This window comes from Centropristis striata, chromosome 12, assembly GCF_030273125.1.
Source record: "Centropristis striata isolate RG_2023a ecotype Rhode Island chromosome 12, C.striata_1.0, whole genome shotgun sequence".
Lineage (NCBI taxonomy): Eukaryota > Metazoa > Chordata > Actinopteri > Perciformes > Serranidae > Centropristis > Centropristis striata.
Window position 1 is genome coordinate 27,203,281 of NC_081528.1, and position 20,843 is coordinate 27,224,123.

Below are 20,843 nucleotides of genomic sequence, written 5' to 3' on the forward strand. Positions count from 1 at the left end.
CACATAAAACAAAAGAACCTGACCTGCTGTTCTGTATTATTTTAGGAACGGATATGTAATTATGCCATTTACTGATATAAAAAATGTGAACAGTTAAAATAATACTTAATTGATTAACATTTATGTTAAACATACCGAACACACTTTTACGCAATTGCATAAACACAACCAATGACCAGAAAGTATAAACTAGGCTATAATGAAGGGACACGTATCTGTACTTACATTACGATTAAAACATTTTTATTTCTTTAAATTCTGGTGAAAAGCAGTTTCACATATTGACCTCCTTAATATCAGATATTCTGTTCATTATTGTCATAAACTCTGATAGTTACTACTCATAGACATATAAATGTCTTTGAGTATAACTAGTAGTTGTTGTATTTGATCGGGACCACTAGGGGGTGCAACACCGCCACATGCTCCCCATTGCAGTGCAGTGGAGAGTTACTATTTCTTGGAATTTTCTAACTACTTATTACTTCCAGTAAAAAAAGATAAATATGCTGGTATTCACATACATTTAGTAACCATCCAAATATCACATATAACTTATCACTAAGCCAACAGAGTTTAGGATAGAGAGATATTGGGGAATACATTTAATTTTCATCTATAAATATGTAGAACTGTGACTTCTATTTTGGTGAATATAAGGCATCATAACCATTTCACACTGTGATATATTTGGCTGTGTATTTATACATTTAGGCTGTGAGATCTCTGGCCACAAATAAAGAAGTGCCAATACTGGTCAAATTATGCTCTGGCATACACAAATAAATTGACTTCATCGTTTATTACCGAACCTACAAACCAAGACTGTTCTTAAGTTTAAGGAGAGTTTTAAATAAAGGCATTTGCTGTTACATAACACTTTCTGAACAAAGAGCCACACAGGAAAAAAGTAACACAGACATTTTCTATTTGAAAAACACAGCTCCATATTTATTATGAGTTATACAAGATACATCAAACAGTATATACAAAAGCTCAACATTAAAATATCAAAAGAGATAATACAAATATTTATCTTTCTTTCTATAAAAACCTTTCTAAAAAAAAATCTTATAAAATAGGCCAGCTTCTTTAGACTCAAGTTCATGTTTTTTGTGTAGGTGATATTTATAAATCGGGGTGTCAGGTTATTTTGAAGGAGCTGTATGTGCCAAGCATGTATAGGTTACTTACGTAAAGTAATGCTTCCATGCTTGTAAAAGTATGCAGTATGTGCAAGGACCTTTGGGTGCATACCTGTAAGAGTGTGTGGAGGATTTGTGTGTCACTATCAGCATTACATGTGTATGTTGTTGATAAGGAACAAACAAGTATTTGAGGGGACACATTTTTCATGCATCTTCCTTTTCAATTTTTCTATCTACATCCATGACACTTTACAAAAAAATCGCTTTTTTCAACACATTCAAAGTGTTATTTCAAATATTATTTAACCGTCTATTGCTCTGCTACACTCAGACTTCATTTTCCCTTTATTGTCATTCAAATACACTCACAGGAGTGTACTCAAAAACAAACAGGCTGCACAGGTAAAGCAGCAAGTCTTTCATTACCACAACTCGACTGTGACAAACATTAAAAATCCTTTGCATTATCAAGATGCAGCAACGTTTCTCAGTCCAGCAGTGATAACATGAGAGTCCCAGTGTTGAATACTGGCAGTATCTGTGCGCTCAGTGGTTTACTGGCGTTTCATACAGCTGTGCGGTACACATTCAGCCTGTTCCTCCAGCTCAGGGCACGGGACGCCAGCATTAGCCGGCCGCAAGAGGATGTAACGTGTGCGGTGGCGGACACCACCTCTGGAGCAGGGACCAAGACACAAACCCCAGGAAGACCAGGGAGACACTTCACAGTCCAATGGTGTCGCTGAATCAAGGAAAGACGAAAAAGAAGTGAGAAAAATTCTGTAGTTTTGCTGCCTAAACCTAAGCAATTGGTTCCATTTGACAACATTAACCATGTGTTTAAAACTGCTAAAGTCGAAGCGATTTTTGAAGCAAAATATTAAAATGTAGTATTAAAGAAAATGTGAATTAGGCACGTTTCCATCAACTGGTTTAGAGCGAATAAATGAAGCTGCATAAACGTACTTTGGTCAGAAGATGGCAGTGTAATGTATTGCTGTAGGCTAATCTGCCAGTAAACAGTAGAAGAAGTAGAGATTGCGCGAGAGAGAATAACAACAAACAAAAAAGAGGTTGCTTATAGGACAGCTTTCGCCACCCACGAGAGTAAATGTGAAAAGTCTTCAGGAATTGTTTTCAATTGGGAAACTTATAAATGTTCTTTCATGTCAGCTTGCCTTGACCGTCAGAGCGAAAACAGCCGATCATTCATGTGAGTTCAATGTTTGCTATATCAAAACTTATTTGGAAAAAGCGTTGCCATGTCCCGTTTTGCAAAAGTTTTGTCTCCTGTTGTGTTGTTTTGATTTTTCCATTAAGCATTTCTCATGCAAATCTGCAAAATGTGTATAGAAATTAGTTGATGGAAACTACTGGCTTGTAGCATCTATAGGTTATGCAGAACTTTTTCAGTGGGACCATATTTCCTCTTTCATGTGTTACAAATCATCTTTTATTTTTTATTTTATTTTTTTAGGCTGTTACAGATTAAATGTTTGAGCACCAGTGATAGGGAGAGTCCTGCAGTCTTACCTGAGAAGCGCTGGGGAATGATAGAGTTTGGCAGAATGTGGTTGGACATCGTGGCGTGACGGTCAGATGATCTCCGCTGTTGGGTGATCATTATGCTGGCAATAGGTGGAAGTTCCTTTAGACGTGGATAGTAGAAGGAGTTGGCTGGATGGTTCGGCATCTGAGATGTGATCTGAACAAGTCGGCAAAGAACAGTCAGGCATAATTCATCAGGAGAGCCAGCAGGTTCTCAACACAATAGCCCAGTTTAAAACACATGCTGGAAGAGAATAGATGGTCTATTATGTAAGAGAGGCCCTTTTTACTCAAATCACTTCAGGTCAGGCATGAGCGCCGCCAAGCAATCATTTAAGTGAAGACAGCTAAGAATGACGTCCCATTCTCATGCAGCTAACCTATTTTAGGGATAAGACGAGGGCCATTCACCTTGCTTTGTCTCACTATTTAAAAAAAAACAGTGGGAATGATGTAAGAAATGTAAAAACTAATGATGTTTTTTGTACAAAACCTCACCTTCGTTATGTTTTCTTGGGGGCTGGTAGGGAAGTTGGGAGATGAGAAAGTGAATCCACTGTCCGTCCCTGCATCATAAGGCTGGAGGTCAATGGTCACTTCCTGTTTCCACCGGCTGCCCTCGCAGAGGTTTATGCTATCCACACCAACGAACCAGTCTGGACTGGGGATCATCTTCACCATCAGGGACAACTGTGAGTCAGAGAAAGTGATTGCAGAACGTTCAAACTTTTTCAAACTCTCTGTCCAAGAAGAAACAATTAGTTTACAGTGAAACGTGGCGTAACCGATTCTGGAGAGAGACTGCTGATTTTTTAACTCAACTCCCAAACACCAGCATGAATAGAGCAGTGTTGTGTGTCTCGCTTTGAGCCAATCTGTTTGTTTTCCATTTACAAAGGCAGGATTGTTAATCAACACCGGATATTTTTCCAGTTCACACACAGAGAACGGACAGCCAACAGACCACAAGGAGATATTCACAGATTTTGATAAAGACTGTATCGGATTAGAATCACTGACGGCAACTTTAGGATAAACAGCTGACAGGCCGATACAAAAAGCAGAATTACACAAAAGAAATACACAGATGTGTTATGCTTCCCTCTGTCTGTTGATATATGTTGTGTGTAGAATAAATTAAGTTAGAGGAATGGAAATGAACTAGTAAGACACACTATCGATGTCTGGATTTATAAACCTATATATGCAGGGACTACATGTGTGCACCCACTCATTTTCCTGTGCAGGGTTAGACTGCGTCTCCTGTGTGATGGATGTTTCCTGAGAGCTGGTGACCTCATACAGGAAGTGGCCTGGGGGTCAGCACACGCTGAGGTGGCGGACGCCCAGAAAACAGCGCATTTGAAAACGCCTCCTCACTTGTGGCCCGATATTTGAGAATCAGAGCCGAGCTTCTACGGCTCGGGATAGAATGGGTGAGCTTGGAGAGTTTTAGATGGCCCATAGAGTTAAACAGAGTGCTGGATAGAGGAGCACTGGAACAGAGATCAAACCAGTTCACCAGGCAGAACAGACGACTCCAGGCAGGTAGTGTCAGCATAACAAATGGGGTCTGTTTCTTGCCCATGACGCACGGCATGAAACAGAGACACCAAATCAGAAGCAGCTCTGTTGCCTTTCAGAATCCACCACTGATCCCCTCCTTCCTTCCTTCCTTCCTTCCTTCCTTCCCTCCTCTGCTGACATCCCTCCCTCCTCTTGTCCTTTTCAGGCTCCTTTCAAACAGCGGTTTTTCCAAGAAGTCCCATCCTGCTATATCCATTGGGCCACTCAGGATGTGTACTCAGGGGTATCCCTTGCCACTAGCTTGATCAGTCCTTGGTGGTTTGCAATATACAGGCCAGGAAGCATCTCCAGAGCACAGACAGTTACTCAAAGCTCCCATGATCCCTCTCACTTTTTCTCCATCACAGCAAATCTTCTGCGGAGCCCCGGAGAGAACGAGTCGACCTAGAAAACATGCAACTCAGTCCAAGGGCGCAAGCACCTTAATGCTGTGTTGTTGTTGTCTCCTTTTCTGTGGTACCACTGATACAAATACTGTAAGAATAATGCCAATTGGCTCCTGGACGGCATTATTTTCCCACTATCTGTCTGCTTTAAATTACGCATTTGACAGCAATAGCAGAAGGTTCATGAATATGGAGATAGGAATCATATGTTCGGGATTTTTGGGGCATTGCGTATGAATGTTTTGGTTTGTGGGCAAGAGAAAAATATGGGATTTATATACGAGTGTGTGAGAGAGAGAAACAGACTGACAGAAAGGCAGATGAAGCTGTCAAACAAATTCACGTCATTCAGTCTGTTGGTGTCACCTTCCAAACAAACACACAATAGTCATAGCCTGCGTCTTTTTGCCGCTCTGTCCGCTGATTTAGAAACAGATGGACCCTTTAAAAGCAGCCACAGACATCATGTAGATGACAAGTTGTTAATCTGCTGTCCATGACAAGTACTTACTAAAGATGCCCTTCGACAGGGTTGTTTACAATATTTAAAGGCCCCGGGTTCAGCAGCGAAATAACCCCCAATAAACAAATATAGGTCACCAGACTTTCAGGCAGGCACACACCTATTTTTAAAAACCTCGGTGAATGTCCACCTTCCCTCTTCACCTCTGTCTTTGTTCTTCAGCTACATATGCTTTACACATAAAGGAGCACTTCATTTCTAGTTTTACTTTGAATCGTATGACACATTTTTCCACAGTGCCATACCTCATTCCTACCTCAAATCCTTTGACTTTGTTTAAGCCCTAGGACCTAATTTAGCAAGTCCAACCATGACCTTTGCTCCGAATCTCACTTACTATTCAGCAGCAGTGGTACCTCGTTGTCCAGTCATGAGCAACGTTTTACTTTAGTTGGACATCAAGCCTGCAGCTTAACAGCGGTTTACATTTATCAGTCCAATTATCAACCTCAAGAAAGACATAAGGGAATTGAGGAAATCTTACTTTTGCAGGGCTTTTGCACATATATTTGGGTATCTGGAGTGTTCTGGACACAACTACAAATCTACCCACATCATCTTTTTTTAAAGCAAACTAATATAGTCATAAGTCATGTTCACCATAGCCTTGAATGAATAATTGATACAAATATAATTAATAATATAAAAATAATTGAATGAATGCATTGCAAAATGGCCAAATAATCATACATTATGGCACACTCATACATCATAGGGCTAAATGATTGTACATATTCCAATGCTGTTAGCAAATTAATGTTTCCTTGTAGGTTAGAGCAGCTAGTTCATAAGATTTAGGTTTAGGTTAAGATTTATCTGGGTTTTAACCTTGTTGTAAACATTTGGATTAATGTAAGTACCTAACTCAACAAAATCCATAACAAAGGTCTAGGGGCTGTGGCTCAGTTGGTAGAGTGGTCACCCACTGATCGGACGCCCAATCCCTGACCATATGAGCCTACATGTAGAACTATCCTTGGGCAAGACAGTGAATTAATTCCCAATGGTGGCACGTGGCACCGTTTAGGGTAGCCTAGACCATCAGTGCATGAATGTGTGTGTGAATGTGTGAATAGGCGCCATCTGTAATGTAAAGCACTTTGAAAACTAGAAAAGTGCTATATAAGTGCAGTCCATTTATTTTATTTTAAGACATTTTAATGAAGAAAAGTCTCATTTTATACCTTTAATTATTGAGCTTTAGAGGTGCTAGTAGGATGATTGTGTTGTACAGACCAAGGCTAGCTGCCTCCCTCTGTATCCAGTCTTTATGCTAAGCTGAGCTAATCGGCTGCTGACTGTAGCTTCCTATTTTCAGAAATGATTGGTATAAATCTTCACATATAATTCATGGTAAGAAAGTGAATAAACATGTTGCCCAAATTGTCAACTTGTTCCCTTTACTAAACTTCACCCTGAGCTCACAGGGTTCAGTGGGCCGGGCAGCAGACAGAGTGCAGACCGCGCAGGATGGATGTGGGTGTTTGTGGCTACAAAGCTTCAGCACTTGGGCTAAACATAGTCTGACTGGATAGTGGAAAGAAGTGGTGAAGTGTTTGGTTGGACGGAAGGACGACGTTATAGGGAGGCCCGGGTCACCAGATGACTGAATAGATTTAGTCAACAGTCAGTTAGTGTGACTTACTGTGTCTGAGCATGTGTGTGCTTTTATGAATGAGCATTGCTTCTACTTAAGTTTTATTTGCACCTACCAGCGAGCTCCGGGGCAGCATGACCAACTCTGTGGAGCTGTGCCCGATGCCGTTAGGGATGCCGGCTGTTCTTTGCATGGCGCCGACGGCACGTCTCTTCCTGGCCTCCTTGGCTGCCTTCATCAGCTCCACCGTCACCCCAACTTCAGCGAAGCTCTGCACCCCTGCACTGGCTGCAGCACCCTCCTCCCACAGCCGAAAATGGCGATTATGGCTGACCGCTAAAGGGAGAAAAGAAACACAAGAAAGAGGAGAAGACAGGAGTAAGATGCTTATTCACTGGAATGCATATCAATGTCAATGAAGTACCACAGAGCCTCAGCCAGACGGTGAGATCATTTCCACCATGGAGCCTCTATGTATTTCTACCGTTGCCTCCTACATCCTGCAATTAAACAGACAATTCTGAAGGAATTGCCCACATGCATTTCTTTGGCATTATTGTACGGTTATAGTTACATCTTTTCTCCATCTATTACTGATAAAACCACAACACAGACTTAGGCTGCCAGGACATTGGTCAGGATATCTGGTCAGTTTTTAACAAACAGACCTATTTGCTTCAAATTTTCATACTTAGTTCTGGTTATCTATGAAATCTGTTGAGAATCAAGAGACTGATTTAGGTTAAACTGTTTGCACCGCGGGTTCTGGAGCTGCATATTGAAAGCCACAGAGCCACTGGCCTGGGCCAGTGGTTTTAAGGGCAGAATAAGGTTAGCCAGAAACACGCTGACAAATGCTCTGATGGTTCTGCCTTACCTCACTTTTCAGAACTGCGCACAGGCACACACACACAACCACGCATTCATACTTAAACATTCCTGACACATGTATTAACGCACACACTGCACCGAGCCACACACACAACCTGCCCAGCACACTTCACACACTATCTTGTTTCTCCCCAAACTGCCATTACTTAGGCACTTAATTGCATTTCCATCCTGACAAATTTCCCACAAGCATCAAGACCGTGAAACTCGATAACACGTCACGTTTAAGCCCCACCAAGATGTTAAAGCCCACTTCCCGACCTTCCTAAATTGCTTGTGTTTTTCTTTGGCTATGACAAACTCCATTCCCTCTTCCCTCTGGCAGTGTCCTTGGTCCCTCGCCCCCAGGCCTCCACAGTAAAGCAACATAAACCATTGCAGGCCCCCAAACCCCTCGACAGGTTAAGCTTTTCTTTATGCTGTGACAAACTCCATTTCCAACGTTCTTTTTCCTCCCATTGAGACCCTCGTGTTTTTCTTCTCATTGTGTCCCCCCCTCCACCCCCTGCGTCCATCGGAGCCCAGGGACATTAAAAGCCATTATGGGGGTGTCATCATCTCCGGTGCCTGTCTCTATACGGAGTAAGTAGCCCATCATTCTCTGGCAGAGCGGCAAGACACCAGTGGGAGAGCTGGATACCAGACAAAGACACGGCCGCCACAGACAGTGATGCACAATAGCAGTCCAGCACACACACGCACACACACACACGCACACACACGCACACACACACACAAACATCTGCCAACCATCCCATGGTCCATATTTTGGGGGGAAAAACAGAATAGAGAGGCCTGAATTGCTTCTTCTCCTCCTCCTGGCTCTGAGGTAAGCGGTCTGACCCCACCACACCCCAGCTATCATCACCCACCTTCACCAGCCCAGAAACCACTACTCCAGTGTTTACCGCCAACACTGTGGTAAACCAGCAGAAATGTGGGATGGAGTTGAAGAAATTGAGAAATATAAAGATATGGCTGGACAGAAGTTAGAAAAAAACCCATCTGGTAGCATTTAGACTGTCTTTCTTATTGCTCTCTGCTTCTTGCTGCTTTGCTCATTAACCTCTCTGTGGATGTGAAGATATGTATGCTGACAATGAGGCACTAAACTGCTGACACATGATGGAGAGCCAAATATCTGCTATCCTATATCCTTTAGTTGAAGCTAATTCAATTCAAATCTTCCTTCTGGCAATTATGGCAAATGCAGTGCACTGTGAGTACCCGGATGGTGTACTGTAGCGGTTGCAGTTCCACTATGCTAATTTATGTTACACAGGCAAGTAAAAGTCATATCACATTTATTTGTATTCAATTTTAATGCTATTGTCAAGTGGGCATAAAAGTGGCAACTACCACGCTTGAGTCCGCCACTGCCATAAAAAAATACAGTCGTCTGCTGAGCATATATTTAATACATTGTATCACGTCCATGCCACTACAAGTAGGACTATTATAAGCTGACTGCCCACATGGGCTTTCATTTATATAAATAAGTATATTATACGTTTAGAGAGCGTAAAAGGGCTAGATAGAACATAAACTCTGCGATAGCATGCAGTCATTGGTTTGAATTGGCCACACAATCTAGAACAATAATAAGGTTAACATACAACCTTAATATTTCCACCTAACTGTAACATTACATGTGTCGGCAAATTACTTTCTTACCTGAGTTTGCAAATGTTAGCTAACATTTGCTAGATATGCTAATGTCAGAAAACTACCATTCAATTAGTTAAAATGATTACAAATACATTAAATAACAATAGGGAAAAATGCAAAAATCTTAATGTAATCATTTCAGCGAACAGTACTGTTAAAGACATAACATAAGATAGTTAATGTTAGCAAACTCGAAGGGTAATGCTAGTTATTTGCTGCTACACTTTATGTTATCTGGTGTTGGAAAAAGCATTCAGATCCCTTACTTAAGTAAAAGTACTAATACCACACTGTGAAATTACTCCAAGTAAAAGTCCCGCATTCAAAACTTACTGAAGTAAAAGCACAAAAGTGTCAGCATCAAAATGTTCTTAAAGTATCAAAAGTAAAAGTACTTATTATGCAGAATGAACCAACTCAGATTGTTTTATATATTCTAAATATATTAGAAGATTATTTGAATTGATACATTTATGTAAGCAGCGTTTTAATTTTCTCAAGGTAGAGCTCATTTGAAGTACTTAATATACTGTGTCATGTCTAATTTTGAATTGATCATGTTTTTAATGTTATATCTCGGAAAGTAACTTAAGCTGGCAACTAAATGTAGTGGAGTAAAAAGTATAAAGTTACATGAAATGGAAATACTCAAGTAAAGTACAAGTACCTCAAAATGGTATGGAAGTACAGTACTTGAGTAGATGCACTTTAGTTAGTTTAGTTACATTCCACCACTGACGCTATCTTACTTTATAGGTTTTAGTTTAATTGAAATATTTTGGTTTTATTGCTTGTCTCTGTGTTATTGGTGGAGGCCATGCAGCGTATTCAAACTAATGAATGCATGCTGTCGTATCCTGATGAATGTCTTTTGTGTACAAACATTTCAAACACATTTTTTAACCCTAACCCTTCAAATGAAGACACAACTACCCTTCATTTCCCTGTTGGCACCATCTCAGTCCCTGGTTTGTCTCCACTCAATACATTTTGACTAAGGAAGTTCAAACAGTAACCCCCCTGACTCCTGACTGTTGTTGCAAGTCTGAAATCATCGGAAAATTCAATGAATTACCAGGTGTTAGAGGTAAAATTTCCAATAAAAAAAACGCTGATTTTCAAATAACCAACTTCTTTGTCTCACTCACCTATGAGTTTGGACCACTGTGCAGGGGGCCGGAACAGTGGATACTGCTTGGGGAAGGCCTGTGGGCTCCAGTGACCTGTAAAGACCAGGATGTAGGAAGCAGGACCCTTGGCTGTGCATTCGGTCCCATTGAGTGGTCGCAGAGGCCCAGCAAAAGTGAGGCAAAGCTTCAGAAGAACAACGAGGAGCTGCTGAAGCCAACCGCAGGTCAGGTGCTCTGATGACATCATCTGACAGAAAAAAGGAGAATTTAAGAAGGGTTGAGAGAGAGATTTCTTGAATACTATTAAATGTGGCATATTTTATAATGAATAGCTGCTGAAGAAGCCTGTCAGAAGTGCTTTGGCGTGTAACCGTCGTCAATCAGCAAGCAAATGAAAGATTCTCTACATGAACATTTAGGAAACCAAACCCAGACAATCCTGGAAAATCAGTATAAGGGTGGAAATTCCACGTCCCTGCCCTCATATCACTACACATCCATTTTATCTAAGAACAAAGCAGATTGAACCCGTCGACCCTGGAGGCTTTGATTAAAGAAATGCTCCTAGTCCTCTGGGCTGTGCCAAGTGTGTGTTGGTGCACAGCCAAACTTTGGCTACATGGCAAAACGGTTAACATTCATCTCTGTCACTTTAATGTCTGCCACAGAAGCTGGTCTAAAATAAAACAACACGGATGACATCTCTGAGGATAGATGCAAATCCTGTCTGCTCTGCTGCACTACTGACCTCACCGACTGACCATCCACTGACCACCAGCTGCTGAGTCAGACTCACTCTATTAAAAGAGGCAGAGCGCGGAGGAGGGCACGTGTAGCGTAATTGCCCAAAACACATTTCAGCTGTACATCTCATTGTGTAGAGGTACAGGTTTTTTTTGACGAGACTGCTACGTAAATGAGAACTCTGAACTCGCATCCTCCTCTCCACCATCTCCATCCATATTCTGATCCCATCTCTGCTGTCCAACATTTCCAATAGTGGCAGAATTACAGAGCAACAGCCTGACAATCGGTTCTATTGTCAGGCTGCATGAATGCATTTTAATAAATTCTTGAGTTTTTATGGCTGCATTCAAAATGTGAGCCGTAAAATATTCTCAGAAACCAACCAAAATAATTTGGCTCTCAGTTGTTTTTGGAGTTTTATTGTTTCTATAAAACATTTTCACATCAGCTCTGACAACACTTTTACGAATGTACTCCTTTAAATTTGGGCGCAGCCCCGCTGCAAAAGTGATGTTATTTCTTCCTATTTCATTGGCAGATGTTTAATCTCTGAGAAGCCTGTTTATGACTTGATGACAGATATAGTATCTCTCTGTGTTTGTGTTTTTCAGAAAGCGAAAGCGATGTTTCGTGGCTGCAGCCTTGTGTGGAGTTTCTATGGGTTACTAAAGTATAACTAAATCTCCAAGCAGCTGCAGAATGCAGACGGTTAAATTTGGGAAAGTCAACCTGCACATAGACACATACAGTACACATGCACACTAACACACACACACACCACCAACGCACATAACACTCATGTCCAGCTGCACATTGTCCCTGAAGTCTATTTCCAGAGGTCAGATAGTATTACTCTGCCAATATAGCTGCAAAACTCCAACTCTGACACTTTTCTGACCGCAGCCTTATATGTCACTGAGTGTTTTATCAATTCCCCGTCTCCATTAAATGTATATTAACCACTGCACAACTTTAACAGCCAGCTATAAAAATACCTCGAGTATGGAGACACACAGAGCCCAGGCTTTGATCTCACTGCTCAGTCATCTGATCATCTCTCTGGCGGCAACTTTGCAGCTCTGCAGGAGGCGGATAAAGCTCCAGGTTGAGATGCTTAACGATGCGACTAGTTCCAAAAAGTAACTTTATGTCTTTATAAAAGTATTTTTCTCAGACTGGCAATAAGCAGCATTTGTGATCGAGCTCTATGTGCTCAGGTTAGTGGAAGTTCACTTCATGGAGCTGGAGGTTTTTCACATCAGTATGTGATCTTAACTGCTACTGTGCCATCTGCTCAGGCCACTATGTATGCATGTATAGAAAAGGAGGTCAGTCCTGTCACTGGCTGTTGCAAGGTTTACCTCCTTACACACACATTTCTGACAAGTAGGACCAGCGTTTTAAACTGGAAATTCACTGCAAGTGATTCAATGCACACTCTGAACATGATCTTTTTTTTCCAGAAACAACTTTTAATCAGGGGATCCTACACTTTGACCTTCCTTCTGAACTTGTAACACTGACACTATAACACACTTAAGAGACATTTCTTGAATTCCCACACTGACACACTGAACTTCATCAGTCAACATGCACACAGAACTACTTCCAGCTGATGCCTGCTTTCACTCCTGAAAATGTATACAGTCATAATAATAGTCTGGATGGTATTTATTGATGCGTATAGAGGCACACACTTATTTAGAAGTTTACACTCTCACACACATACACACTCACACCACACAGGCCAGCTCTCATCAGTCAACATAGACAGACACACGCAGCAGTTTTTCTGTCAGGCACGAGACACAATAAAACAAGGGGATGTGGCGTGGAGCCAAATGTGGCGGCTGCCGCCCCATAGGCACCTTCACTGTGTAATTACAGCAGACTCATGCAGAGATAATACACACATTCATCTCAGCTCATATACACAGGCATGCAGGTATGCACGCACAAGCACAGATTTGTGCACACAGCGGGAGGTAGGTTCGTTTTTAACAAGGGGTTGGCAGGGAGGTAATTTGCTGTTTTCTCAAAAATATCTTTTTCTGGGTGGATTAAAGGGGCTTCTGCTGAGAAAAGAGATGCATCAGACTGACCATTTTCAAACACTCTATCATGTTTACTTTCATGCACAGAAACAGACAGATAGACGCACTCGTCCAGGCACACATCACAACAGGAGGTCAGAAACTTGATTTTTTTTCTCATGCAGGCGGAGGGGAAATCATGACAGTGTAGACAGCAGTTCAGACAGACAGACAGACAGACAAGTGAGAAGATCCTAACTAAAGCAACGTTAGAGACCATGTATATATACCTGTATAGAAATTGCACCAATGAAGGTGAGGCAGCTACTGATTAAAAAATGCAATAATATGCAAAAATCAATAAAATACAATAATTAAGTTGCAATTATTTGTGTTTAGGATAGAATAAGTTAGAAATGAATATCTGTCTGTCTGTCTGTCTGTCTGTCTGTCTGCCTGTCTATCTATCTATCTATCTATCTATCTATCGCATTAATTCAGTTGTGGAAAATACTTTGCTTTTCACAGACAACACTGACGGCTGGTTACTTTGCAGAGTTTACATATTAAAAACACAATATGTTTCTGAAACATAATGCATAAATATAGATTAAACCATTAAACATGCATATGCAATCTTAAAATTGCCTGCTGCAACATAAAATATTGCTATATTAATGCATCAGTCTTAATAATAACATAATCAACAGTAGTTTTAGTTGACACTAAAGTGTAACTTTTACTTCTAATACTTTAAGTAGTTTTGCTTTTTGTTATAATTCTATAACACACTTTTATGATTTATATTTTGAATGCATACATTTTTACATCTGATGGAGAACTTTTGCGTTGTGCTGTTGCGACTTTTACTAAAGTAAAGGATCTGAACATTTCTTCCAACACTGAATGCGTTTACTAAAAAAAATACTTCACCAGATAAAGAAAGAAAGATTTCATACAGCTAAAAAAAAAAGCATTCACACTTACATGTGTAGAGAATGAATGGGTGTGCTCAGTCTGTCCTACCTGTGTTGGGTCAGTCAGTGACAGACAGAGAAGCTGCAGCAGAACCAAACTGTCGGGACCTGAGAGATGATACAGCTCCACTCACTCACTCCTTCTTCTCTTCCTCTCTACTGTAACCGGCTGTCTGCTGCAGTCTTATCAGCCTTTATCCGTCTATCCTCTGTCTTTATCTCCTTTCTCTCCTCCTCCTTTCTCTTTCTCATTGTATCTCCTCATATTACCTCTCTTTTTCTCGCTGCCTCTCGCTTTCTCCTCCCCCTCCTCCTCTTTTCTCCCCCTACCTCTCCTTGTATGGAAAGGCAGTTAACAGCCTCTCCTCTCCTCCACTGTCCCTCTCTTCTCTCCCTCTATCTTTCCTTCTCTAGTCTTTCAGTGGCTGCGTAAACTCAGCAACCTCATTGCTGACAAGGTAATCAACACCACATTGGCCTCTCTTAACACTCACCACTCAGCATTGTGTATTTTCTTTCCCCTGTTCTTCTGAGCACACTGTCAGAATTGAGAGGTGTGGGTTGCTGAAAAGTGGCAGTAAAAAGAGAGAAACAAGGGGTCGGGCTTACGCACAGACATGCAACCTGGATAGCAGACAATCAGAATCTGGACAGAAGCGCAAGCTTTTATTTCTGCAGTTAATTTACTTATTGGACACTGTGGAGAATCAAAGGGTTTTAAATGGTTGCTGTCTTTTCCTCCCTTTCAGATATTCAGATATTTTTGACCTGTGGCCGATCCAGCTGTGATCTCAGCAGAGGGACCCCTTTTTCTTAGGTCAGAGTGTGTGTGTGTGTGTGTGTGTGTGTCAGAGACGTGTGGTCACCAGTTCCCACAGCTGGTGCACACATGGACAACCATGGAGGTTTCTGTTACCGGCCACTGCTCGCTTATCAACATGTCAAGGCTCAGACTAGAGTCACTAGAAACTTTTGTTGCTTTTCCTGATTATAATTCATGGCTATGACGCAACAAAGCAGTCAGCATATATTTCATCAAACAATCTACTTCTCACACACTCACACACACACAGACACACACAGACGTAGGTCCTGGTGATCGAATGTGGATTAGGCACATCAAGCCTTAAGATCTGCACTATTAACTCGCCCTGGCTAACATCAGCCAGACCCAAAAGAAAACTCTACAATTGGGCAACCGCAGACTTTTAAATCGACTTGGCCACGTCACTGTATGGCTCGCCTGTGAGCCTTCCAGGAATGAGGGGAGACGAAGAGGAGCAGACAGAGGAAGAGGAGAATTTGGGGTTAGATGTGGATCAGGTAACAATTTGGACTCTGCGTCCTGCACTTATAAACAATCAAGTAAACAATTACACCAATTTGTTCATTCCTCTCCAATTCTGTCTTCGCTCTTTGTCTGCAATAGTTATTCCACCCTCTCATTTATCTGTCCGTCTGTCTATCTACAGATGGGGGACAAATTAAAGGAAAAACCACAGAACCTTTATTTAATCAGGAAAATTCACTGAGATCAAGATCTCTTTTTTTCAAGAGAGAAGTGAATACAGCAGACAGTTAACAAAACAAGAATGGACTAAAGGGCATAAAGATATCTGTCTCTCTCTCTCTCTCTCTCTCTCTGTCTATTTGATCTATCCATCTTTCTTTGTCTGCAGTTGAAAGTAGGTTAAGGCAAAAAATCCGGACTTCCCCGCTGCTGCCCGCTGATTAATGACAGTGAGCTCAGTGTCCAGATTGACTCACGTTAATGTGAAACATCATCGACACATTGTCAAACACACAGGTGTGCATATGTGTGACCGCACTCTGCGCACACAAAATCGCTGAAGTCTGAACTCATGCTGGCTAATACCCTAATGGACGTAAAGACCCACTCATGTAACTGCCAACCTTTGTGGGAATTGATGATTAATTTTATGACCCAAAAAACCCCACATTTCCATAGTTAAACCACAACAATCATGCAGCGGCTAACATTAAGAGTTCAGATACAGCAGCAGGTTGCCTGACTGACGTAAATCTCCGAGATAGGAGAGCGTTTTCTTCCTGTCAACCACGTGCTCACGTCAACATCACGAGAGCCAAGCGAGTGAAGCAATGAGAGGAAAACCATGAGCTAATCACAGAGTGTTGGGCCGGGGCCACGCTCGCTCCAGTGTCTCGGCCTCACCGCCACACAGACTCTTCAGGAAGACACACAGACACCAGGAGAGAGGAGCAGTACAAACACATGGATTATACTCACTGTGTGTTGTTCTCTGTTATTATGGGAGAAGATGAATACAGATATTTTAATACTGATTGGTTCCTTTGTTTGCTGTTTATATATGTCAAAGGAGAAAGCTGATGTACGCAATTATTTTCTCAGAGCCAACAAATCCAATGTTAAGACCAAAACCAACAATTTGGCAGTCCATAACTTATAATCCTGCTGATGCCTCATCCCTGTCTGTGGCACTGAGCTTACAGCCCATTTATATATACTCAAGTCTATTTGGGAGTGCCTTGGTAGCATATGCCACTTTATTGCAACGTCCTGGGTTTGATTCCAGCCTTGGGACCTTTAATACATGTTGTAACTTCTCCCCCTTCACATTTTCCTGCTCAGTTCTAGCAAATAAAGGGAAAAAAAGCCCACAGAAAAGACAATTCTTTGCTAACATCTGTATCACTGGTGGACTCAGGGGAGGGGGTGCCCCCATGTTAAAAACAAACAAACACAAAAGGGCCATTTTGGTGCCTAACAAAACATGATAAAGTGCTCTCTGAGGTGCAGAGAAACACAGTACTAATTTAATATTTACCACTTAGCACAAAGTATGGCTGAGGCTGAAGTCATTAGTTAGCCAGGTTTTTGTTATAAATGACTTGAGTATGGAAACATTTAAATTGTAACATAGATGAATGTTACAATTTCGGGATCACCAAAGTTATTGGACTTCATCCAAAAAGTTCATAGAGGGTTTCAGTTTGGATCACAATGGTGGACAATGAGACATGCCATGAGCATGACATTGTATTTTTAGCAAATATTACTCAGACAGGACATAAAATTGTGCATTAGTTGAGAACTATTTTCAGCAGTGAATTGAGGCACATTTGCTGCTTGGGCAAGTATTTATAGCACCAGGACAGAATGTATGCATTCACTACAATGAAAGAACATGTCATGTCACAACAATGTGACTCTAAAATGCAAAAGTATAAGCTACAGTGATGGAAAAAAACTATTAGACCACCCTTGTTTTCTTCAATTTCTTGTTTCTTTTGCCATTTTCCATTGTTTTCTTGACAATGGTTTTGGTTAATATCAAGAAAACCATGGGAAATGTCTAGATATCAGCGCTTAAATTAAACCCTTATGAGCTATTTTTGTTGTTATCATTATATTTGTCCAAACAAATGTACCTTTAGTTGTACCAGGCATTAAAATCAACCAGAAATTGAACAAAACAACGGTGGTCTAATAATATTTTCCATGACTGTATATCAGGGGGCGGGGACACATGACCGGGCTTATATTCTATGTCAATAAGTTTTTACTTCTGGTCAGATAAAAAATGCACTGCTGTATCTTTTAAAAAGGAAACCAAAGCTAGTGCAGTCTGACAGTGATGTCATTCAGTTGCTGGAATAATATTTAATCATTCCAAAGACAACCAAAAGCAAATATTTATCCACTCTGCTTTGGGGTTGGTAGTACGATCCCTCCAAGTGGGACAGGTCATCTGTCTGGAGACTAATTCATCACACAGACCTGAATGCACAAGTGTAAACGCTCTTGCTCACACATGCGCACCCAATCTGTCAAACTGCTTTTCTTTCTCCCCATCAAAGCTCTAATTAAATTTGCTGATGTTCTCATCTTTGGACCTCAGTTAAACTATCTTGTATGATGTTTGACCCTCTTTCAGTTATTTTGTCCATTTTTGTGACCCACTCACCAAAACCAGTGGAAGCAACCTACGCAGGATATGATGTGACTGACCCAGCAGCAGCATGCGGACCAGTACTCTAAACTGGTTTGACCGGTGTGTTTCCAGACTTGATGGCATCTGTGAGGCTCTCCAGCCCCCCTCTTCCTCCTCCTGGGCTAAACAAACAAATAAAAAGATCTGGCGGCACAGCATGAGAGCTGACAGGGGTAACGTATGGCGCTGGGAGAGGTGGATAATGCTCCGCTGCACTTTGTTACACAATCTCGAGTGGGAATTAGGAAGCAATGAGTGTGTTTGAAGTGTGTGTGAATCAGGTCTGTTAAAATACTACTCGCATCCTGGGCCTCCTGCAACTGCACAGACTTGTATACACATGCTGTTGTGCAATATGCCGGTCCCTCACAGGACAGTATGTAACAGTGTGCAATGATATTAACAGGCAAAATCATTAAGTGATCTCAGCTTTTCCACCACTTTCGTCCAGACTAATATTTTGACAACTACATGATCGATTGCAAATTTGTAAGAACATTCAGAGGATAATTCATACTGACGTTCAGTGATTCTGTGACTTTTCCAACAGCGCCATCATGAGGTAGGCATTTGCCGTTTTGAGGAAATGTCCTAACAACTATTGCATGCATTGTCATGAGTTTGGTGCAGACTGTCATGTCCGTCTAAACTGAATTGCAATAACTTTTGTGATCCTCATTATTTCCATCCAAGTGGCAACCTCTGGGCTTGAACAGTCCAGCATTCTTTCTAACAGCCAGCAGGGGTCGGCACCGATGGTTACAAAAAGAAGTCCACTTGTATTTAAGTCAAGTGACATATTTTTGGTGGCCTATCCAGAAGTAGCATTGCAATGCGGTCTATTGAGAATTCACCTTTGGGATTTTTCCATTGGATTATGGATCGTTGCTCTGTGGCAAACACGTTTCTGATGCGTAAGTTTTTTGTTCAGCAGGACAATCGTCACAAATCAAAACTAATTTTATGATGTATGAAGCGTAAATGCAGCTGACTAAAGTAAAAAGCTACAAGAACTACACCACGGACTTGAACGTCACTACTGTTAGCTTCGGATGCTCTCTGACAAGCTAACCAGCGGTTTGGACAAGCTAGCAAAACCGTAGCCGAATCATTTATTAACCTAATCTACAGTCTATAAGAGTTTGCAAAAGCACTGAAAACACGACTAGAGGCTCTAAGACGGACTAGTAATTGAGTTCCCGTCCATGTCCGACGTGATGACGTTTAATATCCCCTACAACCAGTGTAGTCTCAAGTGGCTATTTGTTAGCAATCACCTTTTTCTGGACATGTAAAAACTTCCCAAGTGGGGGTATTTACGTACATAACGTATTTCATCGTACAACAAAACGAGAACATATCTTCAGCTTGTGTTAACCACAGACCTTATTTCAGGCATCTAACCACCAACCCAATTACAATCCTCATTGAGTTTGAGAGGTAAGACCCTAAGAAGATAAAATGCGAACTTACTTCCGGGTTTAAGAACTAAATCCTTTGGCGGGGCACCCTGTAGGATTATGACCCTAATTCTCACTTGATTTATTGCCTCAGTAAAAAGCCTCATAATTAGTTATTATTATTATTAGTTATTATTTATGGTCGGAATCTTTTTAATGTTTTAAATCTTCTGGAATACAGCAGGATGTTCATTTTGTAAATTATGGTCCCATTTAGAGTGAAATAGACGATAAAGCAGCGTATGCTTTAGGGCGTGGCCACCTTATGGTTGACAGGTACTACCACAGTGTACGGTGTGTTTCCATCTTTGACCCTTTTACTTCATCAAAGTGAACCAATATTTTGGTCGCTTAATGCACAAATGACTAAATGAGACTAAAGAAGAAGAACATTAAAGTCTGTTTACGAGTCTTGGGCAGTAGTACTACATTTGTAAATAAAAGTAGCATTAAACCAGTTGTGTCTTCAGAAGGTGCTGTGAGTGGGGAGTTAAAAAGAAGTGAGCTTACCAGCCAGCAGCTCATGGCTATTAGCTGCTACTCTGACTGAACTGCAGCTGGTGAAGTTTCATTGTGGGTTGTGCAGGTACCTGGTTTTGACAAGAAAGAGGAATGCATAGTTAAAAAAAATATATAATAGGCTTTGTCTGGTTATGCTACATCAATTTTGATTGATTTTTGTACTCAGGCAACATTAGTGACTGTAGAGTGCTGCAGGAATGAGTCCTTAAACCCGGAAATTAGTTAGGATTTTCACATCTCCAAATCATTGTTTGTATTTTTATGGATTTGCAAAATACACAATAAGGCCAAGCCAGAAATTGAAATTCCACCCATGGCCACTATGTCGAATTGGTTTGATACCCAGGACGAGTGCTGGGCGCTTGTATTGAAGTCACACGTATGTGGTATACCTCATTTATAGTCCAATGTTAGCTTTTTACTCCTGGAGATTCAGTTTAAACTTCAAAAATCATAAAAGCTCATTTATGAGGATTGTCTTGTGAAACAAAAAACATGAACTCATTAACTTCTGTTTGCCACAGGTTATTTGATGCAGTAATCCTAAATTCAATGGAAGAATCCCATGGGCTTTTTGTTGAGAGGACTTCCCTCAAAATACGTCATCCGTGCAACACTGACAAAGCAAAAA

At 41.1% G+C, this 20,843-nt stretch overlaps 1 protein-coding gene across 3 annotated transcripts; it reads right to left on the bottom strand.

The window, feature by feature from the left end:
- Positions 1-944: 944 nt before the first annotated feature.
- On the bottom strand, positions 945-14,440 carry spon2a (spondin 2a, extracellular matrix protein). 3 transcript variants are annotated; one of them, XM_059346380.1, is made up of 6 exons: positions 14,285-14,440; positions 10,497-10,725; positions 6,905-7,125; positions 3,195-3,386; positions 2,682-2,853; positions 945-1,890 (listed from the first exon to the last, which is right to left on the bottom strand). In XM_059346380.1, exons 2-6 carry the CDS (start codon positions 10,723-10,725, stop codon positions 1,703-1,705), a joined length of 1,002 nt encoding a protein of 333 aa, XP_059202363.1. In that variant the 5' UTR covers positions 14,285-14,440; the 3' UTR covers positions 945-1,702. The 3 variants fall into 3 exon arrangements, with proteins under 3 accessions (XP_059202363.1, XP_059202362.1, XP_059202361.1); XM_059346379.1 differs by having other exon boundaries at positions 14,246-14,440; XM_059346378.1 differs by lacking the exon at positions 14,285-14,440 and having other exon boundaries at positions 10,497-11,122.
- Positions 14,441-20,843: the final 6,403 nt, after the last annotated feature.